Source organism: Delphinus delphis, chromosome 3 (genome assembly GCF_949987515.2).
Source record: "Delphinus delphis chromosome 3, mDelDel1.2, whole genome shotgun sequence".
Taxonomy (NCBI): Eukaryota; Metazoa; Chordata; class Mammalia; order Artiodactyla; family Delphinidae; genus Delphinus; species Delphinus delphis.
In genome coordinates, this window is record NC_082685.1 from 64,208,311 (window position 1) to 64,221,504 (window position 13,194).

General features: G+C 36.6%; 1 protein-coding gene across 1 annotated transcript in view; it reads left to right on the top strand.

Annotated features, from left to right (window-relative positions):
* The window catches only part of MEIKIN (meiotic kinetochore factor), a 132,805-nt gene that overhangs the window by 43,543 nt on the left and 76,068 nt on the right, over positions 1–13,194 (top strand). Inside the window, exon 9 of the mRNA XM_060006949.1 lies at positions 2,466–2,536. Coding sequence (XP_059862932.1) covers positions 2,466–2,536 — 71 coding nt within the window. The remainder of the gene's footprint in view (positions 1–2,465; positions 2,537–13,194) is intronic.

Consider the following 13,194-nt stretch of genomic DNA (forward strand, 5'->3'; position numbering starts at 1 on the left):
CTAACAGAGTTTATATTATAGTGGAGAAAGAAAGAAAATAAACAGATAAAAACAGATAAACAAATACATATATCACAACATCAAAAATAAGAGTAATGAGGGAAAATAAAGAAGGGTAAAAACAGAGTGTGTGACTAGGGATGCTGTTTTAGACAGGCTAATCAGGATAGGCCTCTCTGAGGAGGTGACATTCACACAGAGCTTGAATGAAGTGACAGAGTGCGCCATGTGAAAATCTGGTGGCAGAGCATGCCAGGCATAAGGGCATCACAAGTGAAAAGACCATGAGATGGGAATGTGTTTAGCATGTTGGAAAAAGAGAAAAGAGGCTAGTGTGACTGGAGAAAGATGAGGAAATAAAAATGAATGGTTGAAATTGTAGTCGGTGAGCAAGTGGTATAATGTAGTCTCATATGCCATCGCAAAGAGTAGGGATTTTTTTCTAAATGTGTTGATAAGTGCATCTTAGAGCAGAGGAATGACATGATCAGGTACATATTTTAGAATTATCACTCTGGCTACTATGTGGATAATAGACTAAGGGGTAAGAGTGGAAGCAAGGAAACCTTGTGAAATAAACTATTGCAGTGGTCAGATAATGGTGTTTGAGACTAAAGTGATAGCAGTGGTCTGATTTGGAATATATTTTAAAGGCAGATGGGCCAGGATTTCCTGAATAGGTTGGTTGTTGGGTAAGAGAGAAAAGTCAAGAATGACTGTTAAATTATTGGTTTGAGCAACTAGATGAATGGTGGTATCATTTCTTGAGATAGGAACATCGTAGGGCAGAGCAAGTTAGGAGAATAATTAAGAGTCTTTGGTTTATGCATATTAAATTTGATCTGTCAGCTCATGTACATAATGTTACATGAAAGAATGGAAACACAAACAGGTATATACTCATTTATTTTATATATATATATAAAGTTCAAGAACAGGCAAGACTTATTCTGGCTAACAGAAGTTAGAATAGTAGTAATCTTTAAAAAGGGGTTGCTGACTGGGAAAAAACATATAGGAAATTTCTGGGGTGTTGGAAATATTTTATGTCTTGATCTGGGTGATAATTATATGGACGAATACATGTAAATATAAGATTTGTTCCCATTACTGTACCTATGGAGTACCTTAAGAAAATATTAAAACATTAAGAGGATTTTTAACCTTCAGCTGGAGATGTTGTGAAAGCAGTTTGTGACACAGAGTCCGGAGTTCAGGGCAGAGACTGGGGCTGCAGATAAATATTTAGAGTCAGGTATAGATGCTTTGAAGCCGTTAGAGTAGGTGAGTCACTTAGGAAGAGAAAAGAAATAGAAAAGAGACATGTAAAAGAATGTAAATGGAACACTTCAACATTTAGAAACAGCTGTAACAAAATATTCCAAGAGATCAAATAAAACAAGGGTTGATGACTGAGAATTGTTACAACCAAGACCTAACCTAGTCTTCCTCCTCCAGTGTCCTCCGTCTCAACAAATGTAGCTTAATAAACCAAAACATGGGATCATCCTCAACACCTTCCTGTTTGTCATTTCTATCTCTAAGTACTAATTTTATCTTTTACAGAACTCTCAAACCTACAGCTTCTCTCTACATTGGGAGATGAAGATGAGAGGAATGATTAGCCTCAAAGTTTACCAGATTTAGCAAATAAAGATACACAATGCCCAGTGAAATTAGAATTCAGAAGCAAATAATTTTTAATATAATTATGTCATGAACATTGCCTAGGCTGTACTATTACACAGAAAATACTTAAACTAAAAAGAATTTGTGATTCATCTGAACTTCACATTTAAGTGGGCATCCTATGTTTAATCTCTGCAATGAGGCTGGAAATATGTAAGCAATACAGGGATTATAAAAATAGGATTTTGTATGCCAATTTAAGAAGCTTAAGTTTTAACTTGAGGGCAGTGGAAAGCCTTTAAAGAGTGTTAAGCAGATGATATTAGATTTGTATTTTAGGTATACAGTGTGGATAGTGGACTGCAGAAGGAGGTGATTTGAAAGGCTATTGGGATCTGTGTAGCAGGAAAGGTTTTGGGGTACAGATAAAGTTTTTGGTAAGATGAAAGAGGCCTGAGTATGTTTTAAGTGCTGGTAGGAAAGTTGGAGTAGAAAGGGAGAGAGTGAAAATACAGGATAGTAGAAATGGAAGGATAATTAATGAAGAATTCTAATCACATGCAACTTTCTCTACTAATTGAAAGGTAAATCTTTTATATACAGTTTATTTACTTCTGTGAAACCTGGAGCTCTTGAGATAAAGGTATTTTTAAGAATTCTTTCTCCTTTCTGTAGCAAGTCAGGTTGTTCAACATACATTAAGTTTTTCTTCTAAAACTATTACAAAATCATAGTCATTAAAATCCATTTTTTCCTCAAATTTGAGTTCTCTTTTCTGTACTTAGAGTTCATGACAGGTTAAATAATGAAAATACTAAAGTATATTTTTATTATAGATAATGCATCTTGTGGAGTTTTACTTGCTGAGAAAAATTACCCTTCAACCCCTCAAAAAACAAAGAAAAAAGCAAGTATTGAAGCAGAATAACCTTATAAACCATAAATTTCATTAATATGGGACATACTATTTTCTTTTAAACAACACTTTTATAGGAATTATTTTTCAGCTATTTAAGCCAATAATGGAAAATATTTTTGGAGCTTAGCAATTAGATTGCATTATTGTTGCATGAATATATACTCTATATAAAGTTAATGAAAGAGGATTAAAACTTTAAAATTTTCCAATTTCCTTAAATTGGATGTCTATTAATAATTTAAAGTGAAAATAACACATTTGCTTTGTAGCCAGAACAGTGTTCTATACGAAGGAACTGAAAATCAGTACATTAGGCCTGGAATCTAGAGGTCTTTGGGGAGGAATTCAGACTTGATTATGTATATAACAGGAGCTACTCTCTGAGTGGCTACTCAGAGTAAAGTATTATTATCCTTTTCATTATATGTTTTTTATAGCATTCCTATCAGGTAAGTTTTTCATTTGTTTTATTTTTTAGCAATTTTATAGCTGAGAAAAATGAGGTTTAGATATTAACCAATATGCTTGAGGAGCTTGTGACAAGTCTTTCTCAATCTAAAACCTGTACTTTTTCCACTGTACCGTATGGTCACTATATACTTGGGGGAGCAAATTGAAAGAGGGCAAGAGTGTCAGCAGGAAGATTCATTAATAGAAAGTTGCAAAGGTTTTTGGTGGGAGATTGTGGTGGCTTTAACTAGGATGTTTTGTAGGAGAGATGGAATAATATGCGTGGATTGAAGATAATTTTACCTATAGAGTTTATGGATTGGACATAGAGGATGAAAGAGTGAGAGGTGTCAATAAAGGCTTCTAGGTTTGTGTCTTAAGCAGCTTTGATGGATAAAGGTGCTATATAATGTGATAGGAAAGGCAGGAGATCTGAAGGCACATAAAGATGAAAATGTTGGAAGGGCCATTAGCTGTAAGTTTCCAGGTCAGGAAAACAGAACAGGAGTATACAATATTATAGATATTTTAAAATTCATGGTAATGGGTGAAATCACCTGGGAAAGAGTATCTAGAGAGTAAGGAAGAAAAGGGGGTCCAGGATCAATTCTTGAAAAACTCTACAGTCACATGGAAAAGGAAAAGTGGGCAGAGAGAACAGGGAAAATAAACAGCATATGGTATCATAGAAGGTAAAGGAGGAGAGCTTTTGCTCCTTAAAGGGAGAGTGGCCAACTATGCTGGGTGCTGCTTGGAGGTCCAGTGTTATAAAGAATTTTGAAAAATTGGAAGACTTCCAGTTTCTGGTCCAACATGAAAGGAACTTAGAAGTCACTACTCTGTCCTAACAACAAGTAGAAACCTGAACAAACTGAAAAATAAGCAACTCTTTATAGATCTTTCGAAGAAGTAAGTAAGGTCACATGGTCAACTGCTACACCAAAATATGGAAAGACAGACAGGTGGATACATAGAATAATGACTTACCAGAGCAGAAACACATGAACAGAAACCTCCCTGTGAACCAGTGCTGGGGTGGGAAACCCAAAAGTGTGATTGATTAATTGCTAAAGGCTCAGTGTGGACAACTCTGAAAGTTAAAAACTCAAGAGGGACCCAGTCATCAGAGGAACCTCCACACTTTTGTGAGTTTTACCTCCAGAAACTCTACCAGATCCTCACAGTGAAAATCAGAGAAGAATACCCTCATGCTTCTGGTAGTGGAAAGGGAAAAGGAACCATTTTGAAATACATCAGAATATTCTGTTCTTCTTAACAAAGCCTGCCCTCAACAGAAAGTGTTTTACAATAGCCTAACTTGCTGGGGTTTTATCAGAGCCTAACCTACCTGGGGAGGGGAAGTACCTGATTCCAGCCAGCTCTCCACTTCCAAGTGGAGGAAGGAAATTATTCAATTCCAGCTCCCTCTAGCCTTCCACATGGGTGAATGGAAGTACCCGATTACTACAAGATGGTCCTTTCTAGCCATCCTGTCTCAACTCAAGGGGGAAAAAACTGAGAAGAACCGGTGATGTTTGCAGTCCAGGGGCACAAGCTCAATAAAAGACTGAGACCTAATCATAGAACTGTAGAATGCTTCTCCATCCCTACAATTTATCAGTGCATTACTAAAGACGTATTCACCACAGTTGCTATTACCCAGTACATCATGTCCACATTTTAGCAAAAAATTACAAGCCATACTAAAGGGCAAAAATTACTGTTTAAAGAGGCTGAATAAGCATCAGAGCCAGAGACAGATGTGGCAGTAGTGTTAGAATGATCAGACCAGAAATGTAAAATAACTATGATTAATGTGCTAAGGCAGTTATAGGAAAAAGTAGACAACATGCAATATAAGCAGAGAGATGGAAATTCTAAGAAATAATCAAAGGAGTGCTAGAGATCAAAAACACTATAGCAGGAATGAAGAATGCCTTTGATGGACTCAGTAGTAGAATAGACACAGCTAAGGGAAGAATATCTGAGTCTGAGGACATGACAATAGAAACTTCCCAAACTGAAAAGCAAAGAGAAAAAAGGACTAAAAAAAAAAAAAAAAAAAGAACTGTGGGACAACTACAAAAGGTGTGACATATACATAATTAGAATTCCAGATGGAAAGAAACAGAGAAAGGAACAGAAGCAACATTTGAAACAATAATGACTAAAAATTTTCCAAAATTAAAATGTCAGACATTAAACCACAGATCCAGGAAATTGAGACAATACAAAGCAGGATAAATGCCCCCAAAACTACATATAGAAATATCAGATTTGAACATCAGAAAATCAAGCAAAGAAAATATCTTGGAAGAAGCCAGAAGGAAAAACACCTTACCTATAGAAGAGCAAAGATAAGATTTACAGACCTCTCCTCAGAAACCATTCAAACAAGAAGAGAGTGAAGTGAAATATTTAAAGTATTGAGAGAAAACAACCACCAACTAGAATTCAGTACCCTGTGAAGTTATCCTTCAAAAGTGGAGGAGAAATACATACTTTCTCAGACAAACAAAAATTGAGGGAATTTGTTGCCAGTAGGCTTGCCTTGTAAGAACTATTTAAAGTTCTTCAGGAAGAAGGAAAATAACATGTCAGTATAGGTTTATCTATCTTAACAAATGTACCACTGTGGTGTAGTGTGTCAATAGTAGGGGAGGTTGTGCATGATTGGGGACAAAGGGGTATATGGGAACTCTGTACATTCAGCTGAGTTTTGCTGTGAACCTCAAACTGCTGTAAAATATGAAGTTTGTTAATTTTTTAAAAGTCAATTGCATTTAGGATCAAGAAGGAAATTGATGACTTTGGCAATAATAATTTTAGTGGACTAGTAAGGAAACTAGATTGGAATAGGTTAAAGAGTTATAGAAATTGAGAAAGTATAAAATATATAAAGAAGCAAATTGGGACATAAACAATATAAAATGTGTGTGTGGAGGGGAAAGTAAATGTGTAAAACTTTTTAATGCAATTGAAGTTAATTTGTTTTCAGCTTAAAGTAGACTATTATAAGATGTATTATGAATGCCTTAGGTAATCAAAAAGCAAAAATCTGTGAGAGATACACAATGATAAAGAGAAAAGAATCAAAGCATACCACTAGAAAAAAAAAAACATCAATTCACAAAGAAAGACAGCAATAGAGGAAGAAAGGAACAAAGGAACTATAAAATAATCAGAAAGCAATTAACAAAATGGTGATAGTCCTTACTATCACTAAGTCTGCACCTCTCAGTAATTATTCTAAATGTAAATGTTTTAAATTCTTCATTTAAAAGATATAGAGCAGCTAAATGAAAACAAAATAACTATATGCTGTCTACTAGAGACCCACTTAAGCTTTAAGGACACTAAGGCTGAAAGTGAAGGGATGGACAAAGTTATTCCATACAAATAGAAACCCAAATAGAACAAGGGTAGCTATACTTATATGAGACAAAATAGATTTTTAAGTCAAAAGCTGTAATAAGAGACAAAGAATGCCATTATATAGTGATAAAGGGGTCAGTTCATCAAGAGGATATAACAATTGTAAGTATATACTTACTGAATTTTGAAGCACTGAAGTATATTAAACAATTATTAACGGATCTAAAAGCAGAAATAGGCAGCAGTGCAATAAGAGTAAGGGACTTCAATACCTGACTTTCAAAAATGGATAAATTATCCAGACTGAAAATCAGTGAGGAAATAATGGACTTGAACTACACTTCAGACTAAATGCACCTAACAGACATATACAGAACATTCCACCCAACAACGGTAGAATCCACATTCTTCTCAAATGCACAGGAAACATGTTCCAGAATAGATCATACGTTAGGTCACAAAACAAGTCTTTAACAAATTTAATAAGATTGAAATTATATCAAGTATATTTTCTGACTGCAATGGTATAAAACTAAAAATCAACAATAAGAGCAAAGCTGGAAAACTCAAATATTTGGAAATTAAACAACATACTTATGAAAAACCGATGAGTCAAAGAATAAATCAAAAGAGCTATTAAAAATATCTTGGGGGGGGGCTTCCCTGGTGGTGCAGTGGTTGAGAGTCTGCCTGCTGGTGCAGGGGACACAGGTTCGAGCCCTGGTCTGGGAGGATCCCACATGCCGCGGAGCGGCTAGGCCCGTGAGCCACAACTACTGAGCCTGCACGTCTGGAGCTTGTGCTCCACAACAAGAGAGGCTGCGATAGTGAGAGGCCCACGCACCGTGATGAAGAGTGGCCCCCGCTTGCCACAACTAGAGAAAGCCCTCGCATCGAAACGAAGACCCAACACAACAAAAATAAATAAATTAATTTAAAAAATATATCTTGAGGGCTTCCCTGGTGGCGCAGTGGTTGAGAGTCCGCCTGCCAACGCAGGGGACACGGGTTCGTGCCCCGGTCCAGGAAGATCCCACGTGTTGCGGCACGGCTAGGCCCATGAGCCATGGCCGCTGAGCCTGCGTGTCCGGAGCCTGTGCTCCGTTAACAGGAGAGTCCACAACAGTGAGAGGCCCGCGTACGGCAAAAAAAAAAAAAAAAATCTTGAGACAAATGAAAATGGAAACACAACATACCAAAACTTATGGGATACATCAAAAGCAGCCTTACAAGAGAAGTTTATAGCGTTAAACACCTACATTAAGAAAAAATTAAGACCTCAAGTAACAGCCTAATCTTATACTTCAGGGAACTAGAAAAAGAAGAACAAACTAAGTCCAAAGTTAGCAGAAGGAAGAAAATTAAAATATTAGAGCAGAAAGAAATGATCTAGAAACTAGAGAGACAATAAAAATGATTAACTAAACTAAGAGTTGGTTTCATTAAAAGATGAACAATTGAGAAACTTCTATCTAGACTAAGAAAAAAAGAGAGATGACTCAAATTAATAAATTATAAATGAAAGAGGAGGCATTACAACTGATAACACAGAAATGCAGAGAGTCATAACAGACTTCTATGAATAATTATATATCAACAAATTTGATAACTTAGAAGATATGGATAAATTCCTAGAAATGTACAACTTACCAAGACTGAATCACAAAGTAATAGGGAATCTGAACAGACCAATAATGACCAAGGAGATTAAATCAGTAATTAAAAATTTCCCAGCAAAAAAAGGAACCAGCTAGCTTCACTGGTGCATTCTACCAAACCTTTAAAGAATTAATATGAGTCTTTCTCAAACTCTTCCAAAAAGTTGAAGAGGAACACTTCCAAACTCATTTCTGAAGCCAGCATTACCACGGTTACTAAATTCAGATCAGGGCATTGAAAGAAAATTACAGGCCACTATCCCCACTGAACATAGATGTAAAAATCCTCACCAAAATGCCATCAAACCAAATTTAAGGACACATTAAAAGGACCATATACCATTATCAAGTGAGATTTATCCCTGGGACTCAAGGATGGTTCAACATAGGGAAATAAATTCATGTGATACACCACATTAACAGAATGAAGGGTAAAAACCATATGATCATTTCAATAGATGTTGAAAAAGCATTTGACAAAATTCAACATCGTTTCATGATGAAAACTCTCATTAAATTAGGTATAGAAGGAATGTACCTCATCATAATAAAGGCCATATATGACAAGTGCATAGCTAACATCATAGTCAGTGGTGAAAAGTTCAAAGCCCTTCCTCTAAGATCAAGAATAAGAAAAGGATGCCCACTCTTGCCACTTCTACTATACTATTCAACATAGTATTGGAAGTCCTAGCCAGAGCAATTAGGCAAGAAAAAGAAATAAAAGGCATCTAATTAAGAAAGGAAGAAGTGAAATTATCTCTGTTTACAGATGACTTGATCCTATATTGAAAACCATAAAGACTCCACCAAAAACCTTTAGAACTAATAAACAAATTCAATAAAATTGTAGGATACAAAATCAACATACAAAAATCGGTTTCATTTCTATACACTAACAAAAAACTATCTGAAAGAGAAATTAGAGGGCAATCCTGTGAGATAATAGAAAAAATATATATACTGGTCTCTGCCCCCAGTTTCTGGCACAGAACTCCTAAACCCTTATAATTTCCTAAGTGTAAGAATGCTAGGAGCATCTCTTTGTTTTAGTATGTGGTCTTTGACCTCATCCCTGACACAGGACTCCTACAACCTTGTAAACTCCTAAGTGATAAGAGTACTAGTGGATATTTTGTTTTAATGAAGCAACTCTGGATGGGCTTCTGGATGGCTCTGGTATAGGGACTGGTCACCAGAAAGATGAAGCCATGATTAGAAGCTTGGAATTTTCAGCCCACAGCCTCCCCTTCTCCAGAGAGTGGTGAGGGGCTGGAAATGAAGTTAATAATTGATCATGACTATGTGAGGAAACCTCCATAAAAGTCCCAATAGTAGAGGGTACGGAGAGCTGCCAGGTTGAGCACAGAAGCTCCTGCACTTGGAACTCTCCCAGACCTCACCTTATGTGTTTTTTATCTGGCTGTTCGTATATATCCTTTAATAAATTGGTAAATGTAAGTAAGTGTTTCCCTCAGTTCTGTAAGCTGCCCTAGCAAATTAATCAAATCTGAGGTGGGGGTGATGGGAACCTCTGATTTGTATCCAAATCAGACAGAAGTTGTGGGTAACCTACTACTCACAATTGTCATCTGAAGTAGGATGGGAACAGTCTTGTGAGACTGAGCCCTTAACCTGTGGGATTTGACACTATCCCCAGGAAGATAGTGTTAGTACTGAGTTGAACTGTAGGCTGCCTAGCTGGCATTGTAGAAAATTGCTTGTTCTGGAGAAACCCCCACACACATTTGGTGACCAGACCGTGCGGGTTTTGTGTGAGTAGTAAAGTAGACTCACAGGAGAAAGACTCATAAGAGGTAAAACGGGTTTTTCCTTTTAAAATCCCATTTACAGTAGCATCAAAAACAATAAAATACTTAGAGATAAATTTAACCAAGCAAGTAAAAGACCTGTACACTGAAAACTGTAAGACATTGATGAAAGTAATTGAAGAAGACAGAAATAAATGGAAAAATATACCGTATTCTTGGATTGGAAGAATTAGTGTTGTGAAAATGTCCATACTATCCAAAGTGATCAACAGATTCGGTGCAATCCCTATCAAAATTCCAATGACATTCTTCACAGAAATAGAAAAACTATTCTAAAATTTATATCAAACCACAATAGAACCGAAATACCTAAAGCAATCTTGAGAAAGAAAAAAGCTGGAGACATCACATTTCTTGTTTTCAATTTATATTACAAAACTATAGAAATGAAAGCAGTATGGTACTGGCACAAAAAGAGGCACATAGACCAGTAGAGAGCACACACATAAACCTACGCACGTATAGCCAATTGATTTTTTTTTTTTTTTTTTTTTTTTTGCGGTATGCGGGCCTATCACTGCTGTGGCTTCTCCCGTCACGGAGCACAGGCTCTGGACGCACAGGCTCAGCAGCCCTGGCCCATGAGCCCAGCCGCTCCGCAGCATGTGGGATCCTCCCAGACCGGGGCATGAACCCGTGTCCCCTGCATCGGCAGGTGGATGCTCAACCACTGCGCCACCAGGGAAGCCCTAGCCAATTGATTTTTGACAAGGGTGCCAAGAACATAAAATGGGGAAAGGATAGTCTCTTCAATAAATGGTAATAGGGAAACTGGATATCCACATGCAAAGGAATGAAATTGGAACCCCATCTTACATTAGTCACAGAAATTAACTCGAAATGGATTCAAGACTTACATATAAGACCTGAAACCCTAAAAACTCAAAGAAGAAAACATAGAGAAAAAGCTTGACATGGGTCTTGGCAATGATTTCTTTGATAAGGCACCAGAACACACAACAAAAGCTAAAATAAACAAGTGGGACTACATCAAACTAAAGAACTTCTGCATAGAAAAGGAACAGTTAGTAAATTTAAAAGGTAACCTACAGAACGAGTGAAAATATTTGCAAATCGCATATCTTCTAAGGGATTAATATCCAAAATATATAAAGAACCTATATAACTCAAGAGCAAAAAGCAAATAATTCAATTTTTAAATGGACAAAGTACCTGAATAGACAGTTTCCCAAAGAGCATATACAGGTGGTCGATAGGTACATGAAAATGTGCTCAATATCACTAATCATAAGGGAAATGCAAATCAAAACTACAATGAGATATCACCTTGAACCTGTTAGGATGGCTATTATCAAAAAGCCAAAGCTAACAAATGTTGGCAACGATGTGGAGAAAAGGGAACATTTATACACTGTTGGCGGGAATGTAAATTGGTATAACCATTATGGACAACCATATAGCAGTTCCTCCAAAAATTAAAAATAGAACTACCATGTAATCCAGCAATCTCACTCCCAGGTATGTATCCAAACGAAGTGAAATAAGTATCTTGAGGAGTTATCTGCACTCCCATGTTCATTGCAGCATTATTCACAATAACGAGATATGGAAACAACCTAAATGTCCTTCACTGGATGAATGGATAAAGAAAATGTGATATAGATGTAGAAAATGGCATATTATTCAGCCATAAAAAGAAGGAAATCTTTCCATTTGCGACAATCTGTATGAACCCGTAGGGCATTATGCTAAGTGAAATAAACCAGAGAAAGATAAATACTGTATGGTATTGCTTGTATGTGGGGGGAAAAAGCCAATTTCATTACAGAGAATAGAACAGTGGTTGCCAGGGTCTGGGGTATGAGGAAATGGTGAGATGTAGGTTAAACTACAGACTTTCAGTTGTAAGAAAAATAAGTTCTGAGGGTCTGACATTAGCATGGTGACAATAGTTAATAATATGGTATTGTATATTTTAAAAGTTGCTGAAAATATATTTTAAGCTTTCTCACAATGCACACTCCACTAATGTTAACTATGTGAGGTGATGGATATGTTAATTACCTTGATCTTGGTAATCATTCCACAATGTATATGTATATCAAATTATCACTTGTGTGCTTTAAATATATATATTATTATATTTGTCAATTATTCCTCAATAAAGGTGGGAAAAAAAGAAAAAAATAAAGTAAGGAAGTAATGATTATCTATAGAGATTAACTCTGATGGGAAATAGTGGAAAAGAACAGTAACTAGAGGGAGAGGCAGGGTCAGAGGAAATTTATTCTGTTTTGTTTTAAAGATGGGATATGTGGGACCATTTTTTAGGGCTAATGGGAATAATAGAAGGAAAGAAGAGGGAATAGTGAATGTAACTCAGTAGGCAACTGGAGCTCCCTGTGACTTAGAGATCTAGTTGAAGTTGACCTGAATTTCACTTTTTTAACCTAAAGCAATGAAAAATCTTCCACATACTTCTATGTTTTCTTTTCCATGCTTCTTTGCTTCCTCCTGGTTACATTTCCCTTTCCTGTTTCCATGCATGCTGTCTCAGTTTCATACTCCATTATCTCTCTCTCTGTCTCTCTCTCTCTCTCTCTCTCACACACACACACACACACACACACAACCACACACACGCACACCTTTCTATACAAATCAAGCATCTTATAATTTGTGTGTCACATGTTACATTAAATGCCATTTCTTATGCTCTTGCATGTTCTGCCCCTTCTCAAAAGCTGTGTTCCTAAGTTTCTCTTCCTGACTATAGCTTTACCATTTCTGGGATGCTGGTCTATGAGAACTTCCTTATATTATTTTGAAGAAGATATACAGATGGCCAATAAGTACATGAAAAGATGCTCAATATCCTTAGTCATTAGGGAAATGCAAATCAAAACCACAATGAGGTATGACTTCATATCCACTAGGATGACTATAATCAAAAAGACAGATAACGGAATTCCATGGTGCTCCAGTGGTTAGGACTCGGCACTTTCACTGCTGTGGCCCGGGTTCATTCCCTGGTCGGGGAACCACAATTCTGCAAGCTGCACAGCACGGCCAAAAAAAGAAAAACAAGACAGACAATAATAAATGTTGGTGATGATGTGGAGAAATGAGAACCTTCAGACATTGTGGGGTGAATGTAAAATAGTACAGCTGATTCGTAAAACAATTTGGCAGTTCTTCAAAATTTTAAACGTGGAGTTACCGTAGGACTCAGCAATTCTACTCTTAGGTTTATACCCAGGAGAAATAAAAGCATACATCCTTACAAAAACTTATACATGAATGTTCTTGACAGCATTTATTCACAACAGGCAAAAAGTGGAAACAACACCAGTGTCCATCTCCTGATGAA